The sequence below is a fragment of the Oncorhynchus mykiss genome, chromosome 1 (assembly GCF_013265735.2).
Source record: "Oncorhynchus mykiss isolate Arlee chromosome 1, USDA_OmykA_1.1, whole genome shotgun sequence".
NCBI classification, from domain to species: domain Eukaryota; kingdom Metazoa; phylum Chordata; class Actinopteri; order Salmoniformes; family Salmonidae; genus Oncorhynchus; species Oncorhynchus mykiss.
Genome location: NC_048565.1, coordinates 28,604,144 through 28,629,360, shown reverse-complemented (window position 1 = coordinate 28,629,360; position 25,217 = coordinate 28,604,144). Strand labels below are relative to the sequence as shown.

The following is a 25,217-nucleotide window of genomic DNA, read 5'->3' as shown; positions in this document are numbered from 1 at the left end:
TTTTCAGTTCTTTCCACAGATTCTCGATTGGATTCAGGTATGGACTTTGACTTGGCCATTCTAACACCTGGATATGTTTATTTTTGAACCATTCCATTGTAGATTTTGCTATATGTTTTGGATCATTGTCTTGTTGGAAGACAAATCTCCGTCCCAGTCTCAGGTCTTTTGCAGACTCCATCAGGTTTTCTTCCAGAATGGTCCTGTATTTGGCTCCATCCATCTTCCCATCAATTTTAACCATCTTCCCTGTCCCTGCTGAAGAAAAGCAGGCCCAAACCATGATGCTGCCACCACCATGTTTGACAGTGGGGATGGTGTGTTCAGCTGTGTTGCTTTTACGCCAAACATAACGTTTTGCATTGTTGCCAAAAAGTTCAATTTTGGTTTCATCTGACCAGAGCACCTTCTTCCACATGTTTGGTGTGTCTCCCAGGTGGCTTGTGGCAAACTTTAAACGACACTTTTTATGGATATCTTTAAGAAATGGCTTTCTTCTTGCCACTCTTCCATAAAGGCCAGATTTGTGCAATATACGACTGATTGTTGTCCTATGGACAGAGTCTCCCACCTCAGCTGTAGATCTCTGCAGTTCATCCAGAGTGATCATGGGCCTCTTGGCTGCATCTCTGATCAGTCTTCTCCTTGTATGAGCTGAAAGTTTAGAGGGACGGCCAGGTCTTGGTAGATTTGCAGTGGTCTGATACTCCTTCTATTTCAATATTATCGCTTGCACAGTGCTCCTTGGGATGTTTAAAGCTTGGGAAATCTTTTTGTATCCAAATCCGGCTTTAAACTTCTTCACAACAGTATCTCGGACCTGCCTGGTGTGTTCCTTGTTCTTCATGATGCTCTCTGCGCTTTTAACGAACCTCTGAGACTATCACAGTGCAGGTGCATTTATACGGAGACTTGATTACACACAGGTGGATTGTATTTATCATCATTAGTCATTTAGGTCAACATTGGATCATTCAGAGATCCTCACTGAACTTCTGGAGAGAGTTTGCTGCACTGAAAGCAAAGGGGCTGAATAATTTTGCACGCCCAATTTTTCAGTTTTTGATTTGTTAAAAAAGTTTGAAATATCCAATAAATGTCGTTCCACTTCATGATTGTGTCCCACTTGTTGTTGATTCTTCACAAAAAAATACAGTTTATATCTTTATGTTTGAAGCCTGAAATGTGGCAAAATGTGGCAAAGTTCAAGGGGGCCGAATACTTTCGCAAGGCACTGTATTAGCAACTGAGACTGAGGAGCTGGCCGTTTACAATGGGCAACTTTTCATCCAAGCTACTCAATACTGCCCCTGCAGCCATAAAAAGTTAAGAAGGAAAGAAATTCCACAAATTAACTTTTAACAAGACACACCTGTTAATTGAAATGCATTCCAGGTGACTACCTCATGAAGCTGGTTGAGAGAATGCCAAGAGTGTGCAAAGCTGTCATCAAGGCAAAGGGTGGTTACTTTGAAGAATCTCAAATATAAAATATATTTTGATTTGTTTAACACTTGTTTTGCTTACTTCATGATACCACGTGTTATTTCATAGTTTTGATGTCTTCACTATTATTATACAATGTAGAAAATAGTCAAATAAAAAAAATGAGTTGGTGTCCAAACTTTTGACTTGTAGCCTAGTGGTTAGAGCGTTGGACTAGTAACCGGAAGGTTGCAAGTTCAAACCCCCAAGCTGACAAGGTACAAATCTGTCGTTCTGCCCCTGAACAGGCAGTTAACCCACTGTTCCTAGGCCGTCATTGAAAATAAGAATTTGTTCTTAACTGACTTGCCTAGTTAAAGAAAGGTAAAAATAAATAAATAAAAATAAAGACATTAAGGATGTTCTCTCAAGTGTGCTGTTTTGTAGGTGGCACATTTAGGCCTGCCTCTTTAAATGTTTGCTCTTGTGGCTTTCAGTAAGGTTCATGGAATTTGCTACTCAACCATCATAGCTAATGCTATTTTCTCTCAATTCAATTCAATTCAAGGGCTTTATTGGCATGGGAAACATGTGTTAACATTGCCAAAGCAAGTGAGGTAGATAATATATAAAGTGAATATATAAAGTGAAATAAACAATAGAAATTAACAGTAAACATCACACATACAGAAGTTTCAAAACAATAAAGACATTACAAATGTCATATTATATATATATACAGTGTTTTAACAATGTACAAATGGTAAAGGACCCAAGATAAAATAAATAAGCATAGATATGGGTTGTATTTACAATGGTGTGTGTTCTTCACTGGTTGCCCTTTTCTCGTGGCAACAGGTCACAAATCTTGCTGCTGTGATGGCACACTGTGGAATTTCACCCAGTAGATATGGGAGTTTTTCAAAATTTGATTTGTTTTCGAATTCTTTGTGGATCTGTGTAATCTGAGGGAAATATGTCTCTCTAATATGGTCATACATTGGGCAGGAGGTTAGGAAGTGCAGCTCAGTTTCCACCTCAGTTTGTGGGCAGTGAGCACATAGCCTGTCTTCTCTTGAGAGCCATGTCTGCCTACGGCGGCCTTTCTCAATAGCAAGGCTATGCTCACTGAGTCTGTACATAGTCAAAGCTTTCCTTAATTTTGGGTCAGTCACAGTGGTCAGGTATTCTGCCGCTGTGTACTCTCTGTGTAGGGCCAAATAGCATTCTAGTTTGCTCTGTTTTTTTGTTAATTCTTTCCAATGTGTCAAGTAATTATCTTTTTGTTTTCTCATGATTTGGTTGGGTCTAATTGTGCTGCTGTCCTGGGGCTCTGTAGGGTGTGTTTGTGTTTGTGAACAGAGCCCCAGGACCAGCTTGCTTAGGGGACTCTTCTCCAGGTTCATCTCTCTGTAGGTGATGGCTTTGTTGTGGAAGGTTTGGGAATCGCTTCCTTTTAGGTGGTTATAGAATTGAACGGCTCTTTTCTGGATTTTGATAATTAGTGGGTATCGGCCTAATTCTGCTCTGCATGCATTATTTGGTGTTCTACGTTGTACACGGAGGATATTTTTGCAGAATTCTGCGTGCAGAGTCTCAATTTGGTGTTTGTCCCATTTTGTGAAGTCTTGGTTGGTGAGCGGACCCCAGACCTCACAACCATAAAGGGCAATGGGCTCTATGACTGATTCAAGTATTTTTAGCCAAATCCTAATTGGTATGTTGAAATTTATGTTCCTTTTGATGGCATAGAATGCCCTTCTTGCCTTGTCTCTCAGATCGTTCACAGCTTTGTGGAAGTTACCTGTGGCACTGATGTTTAGGCCAAGGTATGTATAGTTTTTTGTGTGCTCTAGGGCAACAGTGTCTAGATGGAATTTGTATTTGTGGTCCTGGTGACTGGACCTTTTTTGGAACACCATTATTTTGGTCTTACTGAGATTTACTGTCAGGGCCCAGGTCTGACAGAATCTGTGCATAAGATCTAGGTGCTGCTGTAGGCCCTCCTTGGTTGGTGACAGAAGCACCAGATCATCAGCAAACAGCAGACATTTGACTTCGGATTCTAGTAGGGTGAGGCCGGGTGCTGCAGACTTTTCTAGTGCCCGCGCCAATTCGTTGATATATATGTTGAAGAGGGTGGGGCTTAAGCTGCATCCCTGTCTAACTCCACGACCCTGTGTGAAGAAATGTGTGTGTTTTTTGGCAATTTTAACCGCACACTTGTTGTTTGTGTACATGGATTTTATAATGTCGTATGTTTTACCCCCAACACCACTTTCCATCAGTTTGTATAGCAGACCCTCATGCCAAATTGAGTTGAAGGCTTTTTTGAAATCAACAAAGCATGAGAAAACTTTGCCTTTGTTTTGGTTTGTTTGGTGGTCAATTAGGGTGTGCAGGGTGAATACATGGTCTGTTGTACGGTAATTTGGTAAAAAGCCAATTTGACATTTGCTCAGTACATTGTTTTCATTGAGGAAGTGTACGAGTCTGCTGTTAATGATAATGCAGAGGATTTTCCCAAGGTTACTGTTGACGCATATTCCATGGTAGTTATTGGGGTCAAATTTGTCTCCACTTTTGTGGATTGGGGTGATCAGTCCTTGGTTCCAAATATTGGGGAAGATGCCAGAGCTAAGGATGATGTTAAAGAGTTTTAGTATAGCCAATTGGAATTTGTTGTTTGTATATTTGATCATTTCATTGAGGATACCATCAACACCACAGGCCTTTTTGGGTTGGAGGGTTTTTATTTTGTCCTGTAGCTCATTCAATGTAATTGGAGAATCCAGTGGGTTCTGGTAGTCTTTAATAGTTGATTCTAAGATCTGTATTTGATCATGTATTTGTTTTCATGTAATTCTTTGTTATAGAGCCAAAAAGATTGGAGAAGTGGTTTACCCATACATCTCCATTTTGGATAGATAATTCTTCGTGTTGTTGTTTGTTTAGTGTTTTCCAATTTTCCCAGAAGTGGTTAGAGTCTATGGATTCAATTACATTGAACTGATTTCTGACATGCTGTTCCTTCTTTTTCCGTAGTGTATTTCTGTATTGTTTTAGTGATTCACCATAGTGAAGGCGTAGACACAGGTTTTCCGGGTCTCTATGTTTTTGGCTGGACAGGTTTCTCAATTTCTTTCTTAGATTTTTGCATTCTTCATCAAACCATTTGTCATTGTTTTTCATTTTCTTCGGTTTTCTATTTGAGATTTTTAGATTTGATAGGGAAGCTGAGAGGTCAAATATACTGTTAAGATTTTCTACTGCCAAGTTTACACCTTCACTATTACAGTGGAACGTTTTACCCAGGAAATTGTCTAAAAGGGATTGAATTTGTTGTTGCCTAATTGTTTTTTGGTAGCTTTCCAAACTGCATTCCTTCCATCTATAGCATTTCTTAATGTTACTCAGTTCCTTTGGCTTTGATGCCTCATGATTGAGTATTGCTCTGTTTAAGTAGACTGTGATTTTGCTGTGGTCTGATAGGGGTGTCAGTGGGCTGACTGTGAACGCTCTGAGAGACTCTGGGTTGAGGTCAGTGATAAAGTAGTCTACAGTACTACTGCCAAGAGATGAGCTATAGGTGTACCTACCATAGGAGTCCCCTCGAAGCCTACCATTGACTATGTACATACCCAGCGTGCGACAGAGCTGCAGGAGTTGTGACCCGTTTTTGTTGGTTATGTTGTCATAGTTGTGCCTAGGGGGGCATATGTGGGAAGGAATGCTGTCACCTCCAGGCAGGTCTTTGTCCCCCTGTGTGCTGAGGGTGTCAGGTTCTTGTCCGGTTCTGGCATTTAGGTTGCCACAGACTAGTACATGTCCCTGGGCCTGGAAATGATTGATTTCCCCCTCCAGGATGGAGAAGCTGTCTTCATTAAAATATGGGGATTCTAGTGGGGGGATATAGGTAGCACACAGGAGGACATTTTTCTCTGTTAGGATCATTTCCTTTTGAATTTCTAGCCAAATGTAGAATGTTCCTGTTTTGATTAATTTTTATTTATTTATTTATTTTTTTATTTTACCTTTATTTAACCAGGTAGGCAAGTTGAGAACAAGTTCTCATTTACAATTGCGACCTGGCCAAGATAAAGCAAAGCAGTTCGACAGATACAACAACACAGAGTTACACATGGAGTAAAACAAACATACAGTCAATAATAAAGTATAAACAAGTCTATATACAATGTGAGCAAATGAGGTGAGAAGGGAGGTAAAGGCAAAAAAGGCCTTGGTGGCAAGGTAAATACAATATAGCAAGTAAAACACTGGAATGGTAGTTTTGCAATGGAAGAATGTGCAAAGTAGAAATAAAAATAATGGGGTGCAAAGGAGCAAAATAAATAAATAAATTAAATACAGTTGGGAAAGAGGTAGTTGATAGGGCTAAATTATAGGTGGGCTATGTACAGGTGCAGTAATCTGTGAGCTGCTCTGACAGTTGGTGCTTAAAGCTAGTGAGGGAGATAAGTGTTTCCAGTTTCAGAGATTTTTGTAGTTCGTTCCAGTCATTGGCAGCAGAGAACTGGAAAGAGAGGCGGCCAAATAAAGAATTGGTTTTGGGGGTGACTAGAGAGATATACCTGCTGGAGCGTGTGCTACAGGTGGGAGATGCTATGGTGACCAGCGAGCTGAGATAAGGGGGGACTTTACCTAGCAGGGTCTTGTAGATGACATGGAGCCAGTGGGTTTGGCGACGAGTATGAAGCGAGGGCCAGCCAACGAGAGCGTACAGGTCGCAATGGTGGGTAGTATATGGGGCTTTGGTGACAAAACGGATTGCACTGTGATAGACTGCATCCAATTTGTTGAGTAGGGTATTGGAGGCTATTTTGTAAATTACATCGCCAAAGTCGAGGATTGGTAGGATGGTCAGTTTTACAAGGGTATGTTTGGCAGCATGAGTGAAGGATGCTTTGTTGCGAAATAGGAAGCCAATTCTAGATTTAACTTTGGATTGGAGATGTTTGATATGGGTCTGGAAGGAGAGTTTACAGTCTAACCAGACACCTAAGTATTTGTAGTTGTCCACGTATTCTAAGTCAGAGCCGTCCAGAGTAGTGATGTTGGACAGGCGGGTAGGTGCAGGTAGCGATCGGTTGAAGAGCATGCATTTAGTTTTACTTGTATTTAAGAGCAATTGGAGGCCACGGAAGGAGAGTTGTATGGCATTGAAGCTTGCCTGGAGGGTTGTTAACACAGTGTCCAAAGAAGGGCCGGAAGTATACAGAATGGTGTCGTCTGCGTAGAGGTGGATCAGAGACTCACCAGCAGCAAGAGCGACCTCATTGATGTATACAGAGAAGAGAGTCGGTCCAAGAATTGAACCCTGTGGCACCCCCATAGAGACTGCCAGAGGTCCGGACAACAGACCCTCCGATTTGACACACTGAACTCTATCAGAGAAGTAGTTGGTGAACCAGGCGAGGCAATCATTTGAGAAACCAAGGCTGTTGAGTCTGCCGATGAGGATGTGGTGATTGACAGAGTCGAAAGCCTTGGCCAGATCAATGAATACGGCTGCACAGTAATGTTTCTTATCGATGGCGGTTAAGATGTCGTTTAGGACCTTGAGCGTGGCTGAGGTGCACCCATGACTAGCTCTGAAACCAGATTGCATAGCAGAGAAGGTATGGTGAGATTCAAAATGGTCGGTAATCTGTTTGTTGACTTGGCTTTCGAAGACCTTAGAAAGACATGGTAGGATAGATATAGGTCTGTAGCAGTTTGGGTCAAGAGTGTCCCCCCCTTTGAAGAGGGGGATGACCGCAGCTGCTTTCCAATCTTTGGGAATCTCAGACGACACGAAAGAGAGGTTGAACAGGCTAGTAATAGGGGTGGCAACAATTTCGGCAGATAATTTTAGAAAGAAAGGGTCCAGATCTATACCAAATTAGCATACCCCCTGAGTCCCTTCCCTGTTTCACACCTGGTAGTTTGGTCGATGGGACTACCAGCTCTCTGTAACCTAGAGGGCAACCTCCTCTCTCTCTCAGCTCTACCATCCTACTGTAGCAAGCTTGGTTGCCAGCTGTAGCAAGAGAGTTGTATACATGTGGCAGTGTATAGTATAGCCCTATAAGTATCCACAAGTATAGTAGTATGTGTCCACTGAGACAAGTGACTGAGATTCTCAGAGCAATTTATCTCAAATGCATTGATGTGAATATAACCTTTTATAGTATCTTGAGGACATTTTCATATCGCAGTAAAATGCTTGTGTCTTACCAGTGATCTCAGAATGTCTTCCTCTGCCTCCTGCAGGGTGGATATACAGTATTTACGTAGCCTAACACCACTATCATATGCCATCCTACTGGCAGTACTGTCACTGGCAGCCTGGGGGAGGGAGTGGGCAGAGACCGCCCTATCCGAAACTCCTCTCCAGCGATCGCTCACAGCAAGGATCACGATTCTCCATTTAATTATGTGCTTTTTTAATTGGAAGAGAATGAGGACTGCCAGCAGGGGAGACGTTATGAAATAACGAGATTCAGCAAAACTGTTGTTGAAGCCATTTGGTTGTTGCTGCGGGGGGACTGTGCTGAACACAGTCTGAGATATACAGTACACACAGTGACTGCACACTGTCAATGCATAAGAACATGCATACCAGCAAAATAAGTGCTTGCCTGTAGTATTAGTATTATATTTTACTTTCATACTCAAATTAAGCAATAGATCCCAGTTGTCCATCCAATTTCCTGTGAGGTGTAGGAGTGAATCATCAATGGGACCTTTCTGCTCAAAGCCTCTTAGAAACAGACAGATAGTCTCTCTGACCATACTAACCAGAACAAACAAACCACTCAATACGACACGATTACAGCACTGCACTGTGTGTCCTGGCATAGATTACAGTATATATGCCATTTAGCAGACACTTTTATCCAAAGCGACTTACAGTCAGTGGTGAAAACAGTAATAAATTGTCATACTTGAGTAAAAGTAAAGATACCTTAATAGAAAATGACTCAAGTAAAAGTGAAAGTCAGCCAGTAAAATACTACTTGAGTAAAAGTATTTGGTTTTAAAAATACCTAAGTATCAAAAGTAAATGGAATTACTAAAATGTGCTTAAGTATAAAAATGTAAAAGTATAAATCATTTCAAATTCCTTATTACTCAAACCAGACATCACAATTTTCTTGTTTTTTGTTATTGACGGATAGCCAGGGGCACACTCCAACACTCAGACATCATTTACAAACGAAGCATGTATGTTTAGTGAGTCTGCCAAATCAGATGCAGTAGGGATGACCAGGCATGTTCGCTTGATAAGTGTGTGAATTGGACAATTGTCCTGTCAAAATGTAATGAGTACTTTTGGGTGTCAGGGAAAATGTATGGAGTAAAAAGTACATCATTTTATTTAGGAATGTAGTGAAGTAAAAGTAAAAGTTGATAAAAAATATAAATAGTAAAGTACAGATACCTCCAAAAAATGACTTAAGTAAAAATACTTGAAAGTACTACTTAAGTACTTTACACCACTGCTTACAGTCATGCAGGCACCCAAATCCACTAAGGGTGTCAGGTAGCAGGATGGAAGAGGAGAGGCGACAGGGTGGCTGAGTTAGACTGAAGGTGGCGGTTAGAATCAGCCTTGGTCGATTTGGGTGCATGCAATTTCATCATCATCAGCTCTTTCTCACTATCCTTCACATTTATTTTAGAGCACAGGGGCTGGTGACAGTCAATGAAGTGCTAACATGAGATGATGACATTAAGGAAGATTTGAAATATAAATAATATGATTGACATGCCTGGTAAGTGGCCAGAGTGTTGAGTTTATCTCTGTTTGTTCTTGGCGAGGTATGTAAACCATCCTGAGGGTAATCTATCTGTGTGTTTCTGTTAATGACTGCCCTTTCTGTGCTCTCACTAATGAGCTGCGGTCATGATGGTGTCAATCACATGACATGGGGGATGGCTGGATGTGATGCGCTTCTCTGCGCTAGGGCTCAGCAGGGTCTCTGTCCAAATGACATTTGGATGCCTGGTAATTAACCAGGCTGCCTTGCTGTGTGTTTGTTTGTGTGTGTGTGTCTCAGAACTCTGTGTGATATCACAAAATTGTGTGTGTGTGTGTGTGTCTCAGAATTCTGTGTGATGTTACAAAATTCAAATCAAAATCAAATCAAATTTTATTTGTCACATACACATGGTTAGCAGATGTTAATGCGAGTGTAGCGAAATGCTTGTGCTTCTAGTTCCAACAATGCAGTAATAACAAGTGATCTAACTAACAATTCCAAAACTACTGTCTTGTACACAGTGTAAGGGGATAAAGAATATGTACATAAGGATATATGAATGAGTGATGTACAGAGCAGCATAGGCAAGATACAGTAGATGGTATCGAGTACAGTATGTACAAATGAGATGAGTATGTAAACAAAGTGGCATAGTATAAAGTGGCTAGTGATACATGTATTACATAAGGATACCGTCGATGATATAGAGTACAGTATATACGTATGCATATGAGATGAATAATGTAGGGTAAGTAACATTATATAAGGTAGCATTGTTTAAAGTGGCTAGTGATATATTTACATCATTTCCCATCAATTCCCATTATTAAAGTGGCTGGAGTTGAGTCAGTGTCAGTGTGTTGGCAGCAGCCACTCAGTGTTAGTGGTGGCTGTTTAACAGTCTGATGGCCTTGAGATAGAAGCTGTTTTTCAGTCTCTCGGCCCCAGCTTTGATGCACCTGTACTGACCTCGCCTTCTGGATGATAGCGGGGTGAACAGGCAGTGGCTCGGGTGGTTGATGTCCTTGATGATCTTTATGGCCTTCCTGTGACATCGGGTGGTGTAGGTGTCCTGGAGGGCAGGTAGTTTGCCCCCGGTGATGCGTTGTGCAGACCTCACTACCCTCTGGAGAGCCTTACGGTTGAGGGTGGTGCAGTTGCCATACCAGGCGGTGATACAGCCCGCCAGGATGCTCTCGATTGTGCATCTGTAGAAGTTTGTGAGTGCTTTTGGTGACAAGCCGAATTTCTTCAGCCTCCTGAGGTTGAAGAGGCGCTGCTGCGCCTTCTTCACGATGCTGTCTGTGTGAGTGGACCAATTCAGTTTGTCTGTGATGTGTATGCCGAGGAACTTAAAACTTGCTACCCTCTCCACTACTGTTCCATCGATGTGGATAGGGGGGTGTTCCCTCTGCTGTTTCCTGAAGTCCACAATCATCTCCTTAGTTTTGTTGACGTTGAGTGTGAGGTTATTTTCCTGACACCACACTCCGAGGGCCCTCACCTCCTCCCTGTAGGCCGTCTCGTCGTTGTTGGTAATCAAGCCTACCACTGTTGTGTCGTCCGCAAACTTGATGATTGAGTTGGAGGCGTGCGTGGCCACGCAGTCGTGGGTGAACAGGGAGTACAGGAGAGGGCTCAGAACGCACCCTTGTGGGGCCCCAGTGTTGAGGATCAGCGGGGAGGAGATGTTGTTGCCTACCCTCACCACCTGGGGGCGGCCCGTCAGGAAGTCCAGTACCCAGTTGCACAGGGCGGGTTCGAGACCCAGGGTCTCGAGCTTGATGACGAGCTTGGAGGGTACTATGGTGTTGAATGCCGAGCTGTAGTCGATGAACAGCATTCTCACATAGGTATTCCTCTTGTCCAGATGGGTTAGGGCAGTGTGCAGTGTGGTTGAGATTGCATCGTCTGTGGACCTATTTGGGCGGTAAGCAAATTGGAGTGGGTCTAGGGTGTCAGGTAGGGTGGAGGTGATATGGTCCTTGACTAGTCTCTCAAAGCACTTCATGATGACGGATGTGAGTGCTACGGGGCGGTAGTCATTTAGCTCAGTTACCTTAGCTTTCTTGGGAACAGGAACAATGGTGGCCCTCTTGAAGCATGTGGGAACAGCAGACTGGTATAGGGATTGATTGAATATGTCCGTAAACACACCGGCCAGCTGGTCTGCGCATGCTCTGAGGGTGCGGCTGGGGATGCCGTCTGGGCCTGCAGCCTTGCGAGGGTTAACACGTTTAAATGTCTTACTCACCTCGGCTGCAGTGAAGGAAAGACCGCATGTTTTCGTTGCAGGCCGTGTCAGTGGCACTGTATTGTCCTCAAAGCGGGCAAAAAAGTTATTTAGTCTGCCTGGGAGCAAGACATCCTGGTCCGTGACTGGGCTGGATTTCTTCCTGTAGTCCGTGATTGACTGTAGACCCTGCCACATGCCTCTTGTGTCTGAGCCGTTGAATTGAGATTCTACTTTGTCTCTGTACTGGCGCTTAGCTTGTTTGATAGCCTTGCGGAGGGAATAGCTGCACTGTTTGTATTCGGTCATGTTACCAGACACCTTGCCCTGATTAAAAGCAGTGGTTCGCGCTTTCAGTTTCACACGAATGCTGCCATCAATCCACGGTTTCTGGTTAGGGAATGTTTTAATCGTTGCTATGGGAACGACATCTTCAACGCACGTTCTAATGAACTCGCACACCGAATCAGCGTATTCGTCAATGTTGTTATCTGACGCAATACGAAACATCTCCCAGTCCACGTGATGGAAGCAGTCTTGGAGTGTGGAGTCAGCTTGGTCGGACCAGCGTTGGACAGACCTCAGCGTGGGAGCCTCTTGTTTTAGTTTCTGTCTGTAGGCAGGGATCAACAAAATGGAGTCGTGGTCAGCTTTTCCGAAAGGGGGGCGGACCTTTGAGAATGGTAAAAAAAAATATCATAGTTCGAGCCTTAGAGGAAAAACAGCCCTCCACCTCTTCCTCTCTCTCTTTTTCTCCCATGGCCATGACCACTGTTGTTCAGGAGCAACTTTTATCACTGAAGGAGACTTTTGTCCCTCCAAATGATGCCCCCCCGGCATGTAGAGACCTTGACCTAACAAACGATAATTGCCTTGACATCTACAGGAGACAGGAGTACAGCAGTGGCAGTTGAAAGAACTCATTGCAGCAGCTGTACCCTTTCTCTAGTCCAGGGTTTCATAAACTATGGGTCGGGACCCAAAGTGGGCCCTGGGTCATGGGTTACGAGACTATATCTATAATCACGCACAATTTCTTCTTCATTTGGAGGAGGATGGTGAATTTCTCATTTGGGTCTCGAGCTGAAAAAGTGTCAGAACACCTGCTCTAGACAATGACTTTGAGGGGACTCCCCGCTTTATTCCAAGTGCATCTAGTGGTCAAGTAGGGTGTATAGTTTCAGCCAACAAAATGGCAGAGGGAGGCACGGGGAGGGTTGTCAACAGCATTGGCACAGAATTGCCAATTATGGTGGTGGAAGGGGGTAAACATACTTTATGTCTGTAGCACGTTATCCACAGACTATTGTCATTGCCAATTTTGTACTGTACAGTGCCTTGCGAAAGTATTCGCCCCCCTTGAACTTTGCGACCTTTTGCCACATTTCAGGCTTCAAACATAAAGATATAAAACTGTATTTTTTTGTGAAGAATCAACAACAAGTGGGACACAATCATGAAGTGGAACGACATTTATTGGATATTTCAAACTTTTTTAACAAATCAAAAACTGAAAAATTGGCCGTGCAAAATTATTCAACCCCTTTACTTTCAGTGCAGCAAACTCTCTCCAGAAGTTCAGTGAGGATCTCTGAATGATCCAATGTTGACCTAAATGACTAATGATGATAAATACAATCCACCTGTGTGTAATCAAGTCTCCGTATAAATGCACCTGCACTGTGATAGTCTCAGAGGTCCGTTAAAAGCGCAGAGAGCATCATGAAGAACAAGGAACTCACCAGGCAGGTCCGAGATACTGTTGTGAAGAAGTTTAAAGCCGGATTTGGATACAAAAAGATTTCCCAAGCTTTAAACATCCCAAGGAGCACTGTGCAAGCGATAATATTGAAATAGAAGGAGTATCAGACCACTGCAAATCTACCAAGACCTGGCCATCCCTCTAAACTTTCAGCTCATACAAGGAGAAGACTGATCAGAGATGCAGCCAAGAGGCCCATGATCACTCTGGATGAACTGCAGAGATCTACAGCTGAGGTGGGAGACTCTGTCCATAGGACAACAATCAGTCGTATATTGCACAAATCTGGCCTTTATGGAAGAGTGGCAAGAAGAAAGCCATTTCTTAAAGATATCCATAAAAAGTGTTGTTTAAAGTTTGCCACAAGCCACCTGGGAGACACACCAAACATGTGGAAGAAGGTGCTCTGGTCAGATGAAACCAAAATGGAACTTTTTGGCAACAATGCAAAACGTTATGTTTGGCGTAAAAGCAACACAGCTCATCACCCTGAACACACCATCCCCACTGTCAAACATGGTGGTGGCAGCATCATGGTTTGGGCCTGCTTTTCTTCAGCAGGGACAGGGAAGATGGTTAAAATTGATGGGAAGATGGATGGAGCCAGATACAGGACCATTCTGGAAGAAAACCTGATGGAGTCTGCAAAAGACCTGAGACTGGGACAGAGATTTGTCTTCCAACAAGACAATGATCCAAAACATAAAGCAAAATCTACAATGGAATGGTTCAAAAATAAACATATCCAGGTTAGAATGACCAAGCCAAAGTCCAGACCTGAATCCAATCGAGAATATGTGGAAAGAACTGAAAACTGCTGTTCACAAATGCTCTCCGTCCAACCTCACTGAGCTCAAGCTGTTTTGCAAGGAGGAATGGGAAAAAATGTCAGTCTCTCGATGTGCAAAACTGATAGAGACATACCCCAAGCGACTTACAGCTGTAATTGCAGCAAAAGGTGGCGCTACAAAGTATTAACTTAAGGGGGCTGAATAATTTTGCACGCCCAATTTTTCAGTTTTTGATTTGTTAAAAAAGTTTGAAATATCCAATAAATGTCGTTCCATTTCATGATTGTGTCCCACTTGTTGTTGATTCTTCACAAAAAAATACAGTTTTATATCTTTATGTTTGAAGCCTGAAATGTGGCAAAAGCTCGCAAAGTTCAAGGGGGCCGAATACTTTCGCAAGGCACTGTATATGTTGTGTTGCCTCGGCTGCTTTCTCAGACTTATTTTTCTCTCTGACTATGAAGAGTTTAGAATTTAAACTGGCACAGTACAGTGCATGATGCAACAGTGATAACAAGAAAGTAGTCTGACCCTGGTTGTTGAAGATGTCAATCTCATATCGAGGATTGCAGTAAGAACACTGTGTGAGGTCTGAGGGTGAAGTGACAGCTTGTAGAAGAGCTTTGAAACTTTTCAATTGACTTTATTAGAATGTCCACTCCCCACCAACCTCCCAGTGCCCAGTTGCCCCTAGTTACAGCACTCTGGAATCCTTCTTCTCCCATGAGGCCATTCAGCTCGCTGTTACCATGGTGTCACATTCATCCCTCTAAAATTGCATACTGTATCTCCAGATGGCTGAATGCTTTAATGAAATGAAAATCCAATCCAAGGTCAGATCCTGGCCTTATCTCATGTGTATTATATCTCCATAGAGGTTTGTATCTGCTGATTGAGTAGCACATCCTACATTGTTTTATTCAGAATGTTCATTAACCGTGTAACAATCCTTCCCCTTACCTCATGGAAGACCTGCCATTGAACAGTAGCCTGGTTTAATTAAATGGTTCCTTCCAGGGATTTTTCTTCATGTCTGTTGGTTTCAAAGTGCATGTCCAGTCCAATGTATTCAAATGCTTTCACTGCTTCACAGACTAAGGATTTTCACCGCACAGCATGAACCAAAAAATAATTGAAAATGTTTCATCCTCTGAGGAAATAAAAGTGTCTTATTAGATTAGTGCTCCTCTGAGTGAGTGGGAGTAGAACGTGGGATGTTATTATTGTCTACAGTCCAGTGTATTGATGGGCTATTCAAATTCTCTCCATTTACACCCCCCTCCTCCTTTCTTCTTTTTCTGTCTTTTACCACCTCCTTGGTCTGTAATGTTCCAACTTCCAAGTGTCATTTATAGTACAATATTAGATGCCTCCATATTGCCAATTCTAAAGGCCATTTAGAGACTTAATTTAACCTGCCGAGGAAAAAAACCTTCTGGTTGTGAAATATGTTTTTTTAACAGCAAACGACCATAATGCAGCAAAACTACCACCATACGACCTCCTTTGTGCCCTCAACATTCTATATTATATTATTAAATATATAACATAATTACTCAACATACAGTACATTCAGACCCCTTGACTTTTTCCACATTTTGAGATGTCACAACCTTATTCTAAAATGGATAAACTTAAAAGAAAATCCTCATCAATCTACACATAAAACCCCATAATGACAAAACACAACACATTATTTTTTTGTTGTTGCTCAGTTATAGAAAATTCAAAACAGAAGTACCTTATTTACATACAGTAAGTATTTAGACCTTTTGCTAGGAGACTCGAAATTGAGCTCAGGGGCATCCTGTTTCCATTGATCATCCTTGACATTGATTGATTGGAGTCCACCTGTGGTAAATTCAATTGATTAGACATGATTTGGAAAGGCATACACCTGTCTATATAAGGTCCCACAGTTGTCAGTCTATGTCAGAACAAAAACCAAGCCATGAGGTCGAAGGAATTGTCCGTGGAGCTCTGAGAAAGGATTGTGTCGAGGAACAGATCTGCGGAAGGGTACCAAAACATTTCTGCAGCAAATCAAATCAAATCAAATTTTATTGGTCACATACACATGGTTAGCAGATGTTAATGCAAGTGTAGCGAAATGCTTGTGCTTCTAGTTCCAACAATGCAGTAATAACCAACGAGTAATCTAACCTAACAATTTCACAACAGCTACCTTATACACACAAGTGTAAAGGGATGAAGAATATGTACATAAAGATATATGAATGAGTGATGGTACAGAACGGCATAGGCAAGATGCAGTAGATGGTATCGAGTACAGTATATACATATGAGATGAGTAATGTAGGGTATGTAAACATTATATTAAGTGGCATTGTTTAAAGTGGCTAGTGATACATTTTTTACATGTATGGCAGCAGCCACTCAATGTTAGTAGTGGCTGTTTAACAGTCTGATGGCCTTGAGATAGAAGCTGTTTTTCAGTCTCTCTGCCCCTGCTTTGATGCACCTGTACTGACCTCGCCTTCTGGATGATAGCGGGGTGAACAGGCAGTGGCTTGGGTGGTTTTTGTCCTTGATGATCTTTATGGCCTTCCTGTGACATCGGGTGGTGTAGGTGTCCTGGAGGGAAGGTAGTTTGCCCCCGGTGATGCGTTGTGCAGCATTGAAGATCCTCAAGAACACAGTGGCTTCCATCATTCTTAAATGGAAGAAGTTTGGAACCACCAAGACTCTTCCTAGAGCTGGCTGCCCGGTCAAACTGAGCAATCGGGGGAGAAGGGCCTTGGTCAGGGAGGTGACCAAGAACCCGATGGTCACTCTGACAGAGCTCCAGAGTTCCTCTGTGGAGATGGGAGAACCTTCCAGAAGGACAACAATCTCTGCAGCACTGCACCAATCAGGCCTTTATGGTAGAGTGGAAGCCAGACTGAAGCCACTCCTCAGTAAAAGGCACATGACAGCCCGCTTGAAGTTTTCCAAAAGGCACCTAAAAGTCTCTCATACCATGAAAAACAAGATTCTCTGGTCTGATGAAACCAAGATCGAACTCTTTGGCCTGAATGCCAAACGTCACATCTGGAGGAAAACATTTTAAAACCTGTTTTTACTTTGTCATTATGGGGTATTGTGTGTAGATTGATGAGTGAGTGGTGTTAGGAACCATCAGAGTCTTTCTCCCATCGCTGTATGAATCTTCATCAACTTGACACATTGCTATTTTTGACTATAAAGCATAATTACTTAAAACAGCATTATGGATATTTGCATGCACATACACACATACGCTGTGCGCGTGCACACATGCACAATTTGTACTGGGCAGTGACTCTTGTTGATCTACTTGATTGATGATGAATACATGAAAGTCTGTGCCATTTGAATCAGCTCTTAGCCGCTGAATAAGAGGAAATGGTGATCATTTATTAAAGCTTCTTCACCCATCATATGTCCATAAAAAGCCTTAATGTACTGGATTATTTTTATTTAATTTTTTTATTTCACCTTTATTTAACCAGGTAGGCTAGTTGAGAACAAGTTCTCATTTGCAACTGCGACCTAGCCAAGATAAAGAGTAGCAATTCGACACATACAACAACACAGAGTTACACATGGAATAAACTAAACACACAGTCAATAATACAGTAGAACAAAAGAAAACAAAAAGTCTATATACAGTGAGTGCAAATGAGGTAAGTTAAGGTAAGTTAAGTTATTGTCTTTGATCATGTTAAATTTCCCATTGGAAGTCTGAGCACAGTGTCCTTTGTTATGATTTTGGGGGTGACTGATTTTGTATGTTGCGAATTGATTGGTTTGACTTCTTAGTAAGTATTTTAGGATCCGATTGGTTAGGAGAGCTGTGTGTGCTCAGCTTCTATTGGCAGGTTGCCTGTGCTGTGTGCTACTGTTCAGAAGTGTTCAGTTTAATCCGTTCACCACAGCCTCATCCAGGCCACTCTGAGAACATGTAGTAGGGCTAGTGTAGATTACATCTGAATAATATTGGGTTATTGTTAATGAATTGATCCTGTCAGTGACGCTGCTGATCATAATGATGCAGGGTAGGGATGGGATGCAGTAATGAGGGTTGCGCTCCCCCCTGTTCCCATCATGACAGATGGTAGCCACTCAGAGGAGACAAGGGACTTATACTATAGATAACTCAATCGCTGTCTCTACCAAGCTCTGTACTGTAGGAGTCTGCAGTATCAACACCTAATAAAACTAATGATACAGTATGTTGATGTATGCTTCACGCCCCTACGCTAAATTATTTTATGTGGTAACATCTGTTGATGAGCATCTGTCCTGCGAGGAGTTTGGTGTATTTCTTTATCGTGGCAGACAGTGCAGGTTTGGCTGTGCTGATTTGATGGACGGCAATAAGGAAAGCTGACAGCCTTGTGAGAGCCACTTGTGTTCCTCATTCATCAGACAAAACAGGTCTCTGGGACCGAACCTGGCTCTGTGTGGGGCCGGTCCTCGTTGTGCGTGCACACGCTATCATTTTCAGACTCTTTCTCTCTTTCTCTCTCGCTCTCTCTCTCCCTCTCTCTGTTACTTCATGTGGAAGAGTAACTTCAAGTTACTTCATGTGGAAGAGTTCCGTGTAGTCGTGGCTCTATGTAGCACTGTGCATTTCCCAGAGTCCTTTCCGGACTGTGAAGAGACCCCTGGTGTCAGCTCTTGTGGGGTAAGGTACGGGTGTCTGAGCTGTGTGCTAGTCGTTTGAACAGACAGCTTGCTGCTTTCAACATGTCAACACCTCTCACAAAGACAAGTAGTGATGCAGTCACTCTCTTCTCTTCTTTGAGCCAGGAGAGATTGACATGCGTGTTATTGATATTAGCCCTCGGTGTACATTTAAGGGCCAGCCGTGCTGCCCTGTTCTGACTGTAATTTGCCGATGTCTTGCTTTGTGGCACTTCACCATATAACTGGGCAGTAGTCCAGGTGTGATAAAACCTGTAGGACTTGTTTTGTTGATTGTGATGTCAAGAAAGCAGAGCAGCCAGACCTCTCCCCATCTTAGCTACCGTTGATTCATCTGTCACACACACACACACACACACACACACACACACACACACACACACACACACACACACACACACACACACACACACACACACACACACACCTTCACTTTCAGACACTCCCAACCACAGCTTTGTCTCTAATGAAATGTCCCATCAATCCATCAGAGGAAGATATTCCTGTGTGTGGTAATCTTGCACGGCAGGGGGCTATTCTCCTGTTCTGAATTGATGGCACAGACCATCTCAGGCAGGAGATAAAATCTGTAAAAAGGTCCTTTATTAGTCTAGGACTAAAAAAGGAATTGTAAAGAGAGAAAAGATGGGTCACTGGAAATGGGTCTCTACACCCTTTTCCTGGATTGGGTCATTAGAAATGAGGAAGATGGCGAATAGAGGAAAAGGGGAGAGATGCACATGGAGTCTGGTTGCCATGACAACCGGGAAGCCCAGCACCCCAACAATTATATGATAAAGGATAGAAATGAAATACAGAGTCTATGTCTGTTCTTATTCTTAGAAGAGTGCAGGATGTGAGAGCCCTGCTGGAAGTAAAAGTGCTAATTGCATCCCTTTTATCTGTAGCAGCGAGGTCTGCATAGTATCATCCGTATTGCGTCTGCCCACTCAGACACATTAGCAGAACCGTTCCCATCTGTCTGATGTACCCCTGTCTGTCCTCACTAACTCCCCACACTTCTTCCCCACACGCACATCACATTTGATTACAAAATAACACCACTGGATATGAGGTCTTTTCATTGCTTTGAATCTAATCTGAACTCTATCGGAAAAATGTGACCATCCCAGCAGAGCTTTTCATGCAGTTTGGGGTTTATACTATGTCTTTATCAGATCCTGATGCTTGCATACTGTATGAGTTATAGTCCACCTATCAGCCTGGAACACAGAGAATGTTATTCCCTTTCCCGTTGGTGAACAGAGATAACACTGGAACCAGAGATCTGCCCACATCAGAACCTGATGTCCAGCCCATATCCCACTGTACCAACTGAGCTGCAGTAGTGGCCATATCCTCCAGCACACTCTAATTTGGAGAAGATAGGGCTGGGCTGGCGTTCTTCTTCATGCGCATGGTATTCCTTAGTGGGAGTACTGCGGTAAAAGTGGGTCAGTGTTTAATTAACTGCTGGTACAGTTGTGCTGTTCTGAGACTCTACTGCCTCATATGGAAACAGGGTGAGACAGGGGGACACAGAAGAGAGGTGGAGATGAGCCTGTGTCTAGTAGAAAGATGTTTCTCCTCTGTTCCAGCAGTTCACTCAGCTCTTAAGTGCCTATGCCTGTCTCTCAGGCGCAAATAAGAGATAAATGACAGTGACAGTGGAGAGAGGAGAGGAGAGAGAGGGGGACAGAAAGAGCAATGATGAAGGTAGAGAGAAGAGAAAGAACAGGGGAGGGATATCAATAGGATAGAGAGGAGGGCAGAAATAAAGAGATGATAAGAGGGAGATGGAGGGAGAAAGAGAGAGAGGAATGTGCTGCTGCAGCCAAGAATGAGGGCCAGTTTTAATTCAAAGGACCAGGTTCAAAAGCTTTTCCATTTCAATGTCCCAATAGTTCTGTTAGGTGGCAATAACGAAAACCACTCTCTTTATTTTGGCTTGCACGCTAGTCATTTTCTTACACTGGAGATTAGAGCCTACAATGGCTCCAATAGCCAAAAGTCCAGTTGAACAGCTTCAAGGACGTGGTGCGCCCGGCCACAGCATGGCTCCACAGACTCCTGTAGTCCTAATAATGCTGACTGGAGTCCTCCTGGCTGGGGCTGGGCCTGGAGTCTGGTTCCTGGGGATGGGCCTGGAGTCTGGTTCCTTGGGCTGGGCCTGGAGTCTGGTTCCTGTGGCTAGGCCCGAGGGCTAAGTTTGAGGGCTAGGACCTGGCCTGGTTCTGGGGTCTTAGTCTAATTCTAGTTCTGATCTTGGGTGCAGGGCCTCTCACTGATTGGCTCAGTGGGAGCCTGATGGATCAGGAGCCAGCTCTCTCCAGGTCCAGATACCTGTTCAAGCCTTGTAGTAGTACTGTACATCATTCTGGAATCAATAATTACTGATCCGCAGAGAGCTGACCGGTCTGTAACAAAAGCTCTGCAAGTGGTGGCCTCTCAAATGATTTTCACTTTGTTGATCTTACAGCTTGCAAATGCCCAGAGCATTGTGTAAATTCTTTACCATAATCTATAATGGTTCAGAATTGATGGAAGACTGCAGGGTGATTGTGATATATCACGATGCGGAGGAGGAAGATGACGATGATGATGATTATCATTATTATGGCGATGATGATTATGGCTATTATGACATTGTTGGTAATGATTCCGGTGATAATGGCGATGATGATATCATGATAAAGACCATGTTCATTGATCACTGTGTGTATACATATTATCACAATGAGCCTAGTGGTAATGACGGTGATCATGGTGTGTAGCTGCATGGTTTATATCCGCTGTTAACCTGATGGATGTCTCCACCTCTCCTCTTCTCCTGCAGATGATGGGAAGCTGTCTCTGGACGAGTTCCAGGCGTTCTTCTCAGACGGAACGCTGAATGAGGAGGAGCTGGAGAATCTGTTTCACTCCATTGACTCAGATAACACAAGGTGAGAGCATCATCACACTGCTGAAGCAGAGGTATTGACCGGCCCATTTGGGTCTGGAGTGCAGGGAGGAGATAGCATTGAGATATATGAAACGATCACAAGTCATCCTCTAGTTTCGGTCTACTTTTGTCCATAGCTGAGACATCCCAGGACCTTCATGTCCCTCTTTTCATGCCAGGAGCCTATTCACTAACATAGGGGCTAAAGAGGATGTGCATGTGTGCATGTGTGCATGTGTGCGTGCGTGTGTGTTTGTGTCTGCATATGTGAGCAAATGGATCTATCCTACCGGGGTGTGTATATATTATATATGCAGTACTGTTTAGTAGGCCAGCCCTGCCTGTGTGTATTTTGCCACATTTCTCCCCCGCTCAGTGTCAGGCTGCCTCAGGAGGGTATGCTGCTCCACTGTGTGCATTGTCTTTAATCACATTTCAGATTGAATTATGTAAAAGGGAGGAGACGAGTGCAGCTGCTGAGCTCAAGTCCCTGTTTGCCAGGTCTAGCGCTTCCCTCTCATTAAATAATGAACCAGCACAGCCAGCCGTGAACAATGCCTTAGCAAGGAGCAGAAGGGAGGAGGGGAGGGAACAGAGAGGAGAGGAGATGAGAGGGAAAAAGGAATAGGACAGGGATGACAGTAGTAGGGTGGAATTGGGTGGATGGGGTCACTCTTAGAAACAAAGGTGCTATCTAGAACCTAAAAGGGTTCTTTGGCTGTCCCCATAGGAGAACCCTTTGAATAACCCTAGAGCATGTCAGACAGTATGCACTATGTTTTTATATGATCTATCTCAAATAGTATGTGTTATCTATCTATATTATCTTCAATATGTAGATCATAATCTGCTTTCTAGTTATGATCAGGACTGTTCTAATAAAGTGTGTTACATTTAGGGGAAAATGTCACTGGTCTGAGAGTGTGTGTGTATATGTTTGCTTGCAAAGTATACAATTTATCTGTACTCATAAATGTCATATCCACCTTTTCAAGATCTTTTGATATGATTTTGGTGTGACCTTTAGCTGACAGGCCTTTGTTGATGACACCTCTAGATTAGAAAGTGAAAAAGAGAATGATGAAGAGAAAGATGAAACACCAGGGAAGAGAGAGAGAGAGGATGATGAAAGAATTGCAGAGTAAGGACAGTCCTCCAGTTCCTGTGTTACCTGTGGTCTCATCCTCTTATCTCCTCCCTCCTTCCTTTTTCTCTTTCACCTTCTTTCACTGTCCTTCCGGCTGGCATTTTACAGTACTCCTGACCGTCCATGTCATCAGCCTTGTTATTTTCAGACACTAAATGCGTTCTCTCTTTAGAATATTGATTGAAAAAAAGATCGTTCCACTCAATTTCTCTTTAATCATAAATAAATGCTTTTTATGTCATATATATTTCGATTTTATCTGAAGATTTTCTTTCCCTTCGTTACTCAGAAGTATAACCAGTTACTATTGGGAGATAATTGATTGGCCTGTTTAAAACGTTAAATTACAATGTAAGCATTTGATATTGTTGGATTCTGGGTCAACTTTGAACATTGCTATACTAGAGAGATGATAGATCAGAAGTATGGTATCTGAGGGATGATAGTGAATGGTTATTACATCAGAAGTTAATGGTTATCTGTAGGAGTCAGATGTCTTTGGAATGTGTAGGGGAGACGGGTGGAGATCTTAGAAACAAACAATGTCACTGAGGGACAGAGGGTGATGTATAACGTTTACATTATGTCAGGATATGTGATTGTTAGCCACCAGGGATCCTCTGGGAAGAGAAGAGACACAGTCTGGTATCAATAACCATGACAGCCTTGAGTTGGGGAGGAGTGAGCACTTTGGGGTAGAGGTCAGGTCAGATGAAGTGAGGAAGAACAGATATCACTAAGGTTCTGTCTAGCAACGGAGATGCATTGGCTGTTCAGTGTGGAGGAGGAGACTCAGCCGAGGAGAAAGGGTTAAATATCAGTGCTTGTGTGAAATGTGATGTCTGAATACAGCTGTGTCGACCCTTTGGGAATAATTAAACTTGGTTAAGCTTCTCTAGTGTCCGTGAGTTATTTACTCTGAAAAATAAGAACCTAACAATATTTAATGCCAATCTGATTTATCGACTGCCCAGACCACAGCAAGCAAAGATGAACTGTTCTCCTTATTCCTGCTCCTCATCAATCTGGTTCCTACACTGCGCCTTTGTAGAGATTTTTTTATCAGTGATTTATAGCAGCATATTCTATGCCAAAGAATAATAAGATACAAAACGAATAAAGATTTAATAACCTGAAGCTGAATTCATGAGAACAGATTTAGGTTAGGGTTTTGTCAAATTATTGTGGACCTGCTGCTCCCCCCTGATGGAGCAATATAGATATAGATGGTTATAGATCATGTTGTGTTGCATGCCAGCCTTGCCTGTTTCTTACCACATTCTCCCACTGCCTTTTCCCTCTCTCTCTCTCTCTCTCCCTATGCTGCTCCTAACTAACCTGTGGTGTGTTAGTAATGTTGACACTAAGGAACTCTGTGGTAAGTATTAACAGATTAATCTGTGTGTGTATTTGTGAGCTTTACTTGTGTTTGTGTGTGTCTTTGGATGTATTGTATATGTGAATGTATGACCAAATCAATCTGTGAAGTCAATATGCCATGTATAGTTTTCTGGCTTCACAATAATCCCAAACTTCCCAGTAGAATATCTGATTTTGTAGTATTCAAACGAAGACTTGATTAATCACGTAGCTAGTTGGTAGTCTCCTAAGTGTGTGTGTGCCTGTATGCATTTGTATTTGTGTGTACTAGAGCCCAACCTATATGTTTTTTGGGGTCCGATATGATTCCGATTTTTGGGGGGACACAATTTACCGATAAATCTGCCGATATACTATTTTAGATTGGGGAAATTAAAAAATGTAATTTTCCCACACTGAATTCTCATAAATTCTCATCCAAAAAAGCAATTGTCCAATAACTATGCTTCAAATGTTGATTTCATACATTGTGACAATAATGACACATCATGAGAACTGCAGCAAGTGTTCAGATAAGATTGAGATTGCCTTTTTTCATCATTTTTATTGAATACCGGCTATTGTGGAATTACCATCTGATACCGATATAGCAGTAAAAGGCCAATGTCAGCCAATAATATCGGTAAACCGATATTTCGGTCGGGCTCTAGTGTGTACCCCTCTTACCTCTGTCTTTTCCCCTGTCCTTCCAGACTACTTTGTCAAACACATGGGTGACTATGAGGGTGTACTGGCCTCCCTGGAGACTCTCAACCTGTCCATCCTCAGAGCCATGGACTTCACCAAGAAGGTGAGTGTCAACCCGGTATGCTACGCTATTAGATGTGTGTAGGCATGTCTGTCTTGCTTGTTTGTCCTGTCTGTACTACTATATGTATTATTCATTTGCATGTCTTTTCAATGTGGTTTACATAGCAAGGTGGGGACTCACCTCATCCAACACCAGAAAACTTTTCTTTGGAGCTGAGCCTACTTAAGATGAGGATGTTCGTTCTTATAGACAAATACTAGCAATAGGGGGCTGAAAGCTCCTCTTTCCACCAGTAATCTAAAGTTAAGCCCATGTGCTGCAGATAGGAC

The 25,217-nt window shown here is 42.8% G+C and overlaps 1 protein-coding gene across 3 annotated transcripts in view; it reads left to right on the top strand.

Moving 5' to 3' along the window:
- Nucleotides 1-25,217, top strand: part of necab2 (N-terminal EF-hand calcium binding protein 2) — a 126,297-nt gene that overhangs the window by 32,093 nt on the left and 68,987 nt on the right. For all 3 annotated transcript variants that reach the window (XM_036975166.1, XM_036975159.1, XM_036975172.1), the window contains 3 exons: nt 21,503-21,611; nt 24,110-24,135; nt 24,830-24,927. In XM_036975166.1, the coding sequence (XP_036831061.1) occupies nt 21,503-21,611; nt 24,110-24,135; nt 24,830-24,927 (233 nt within the window). The remainder of the gene's footprint in view (nt 1-21,502; nt 21,612-24,109; nt 24,136-24,829; nt 24,928-25,217) is intronic.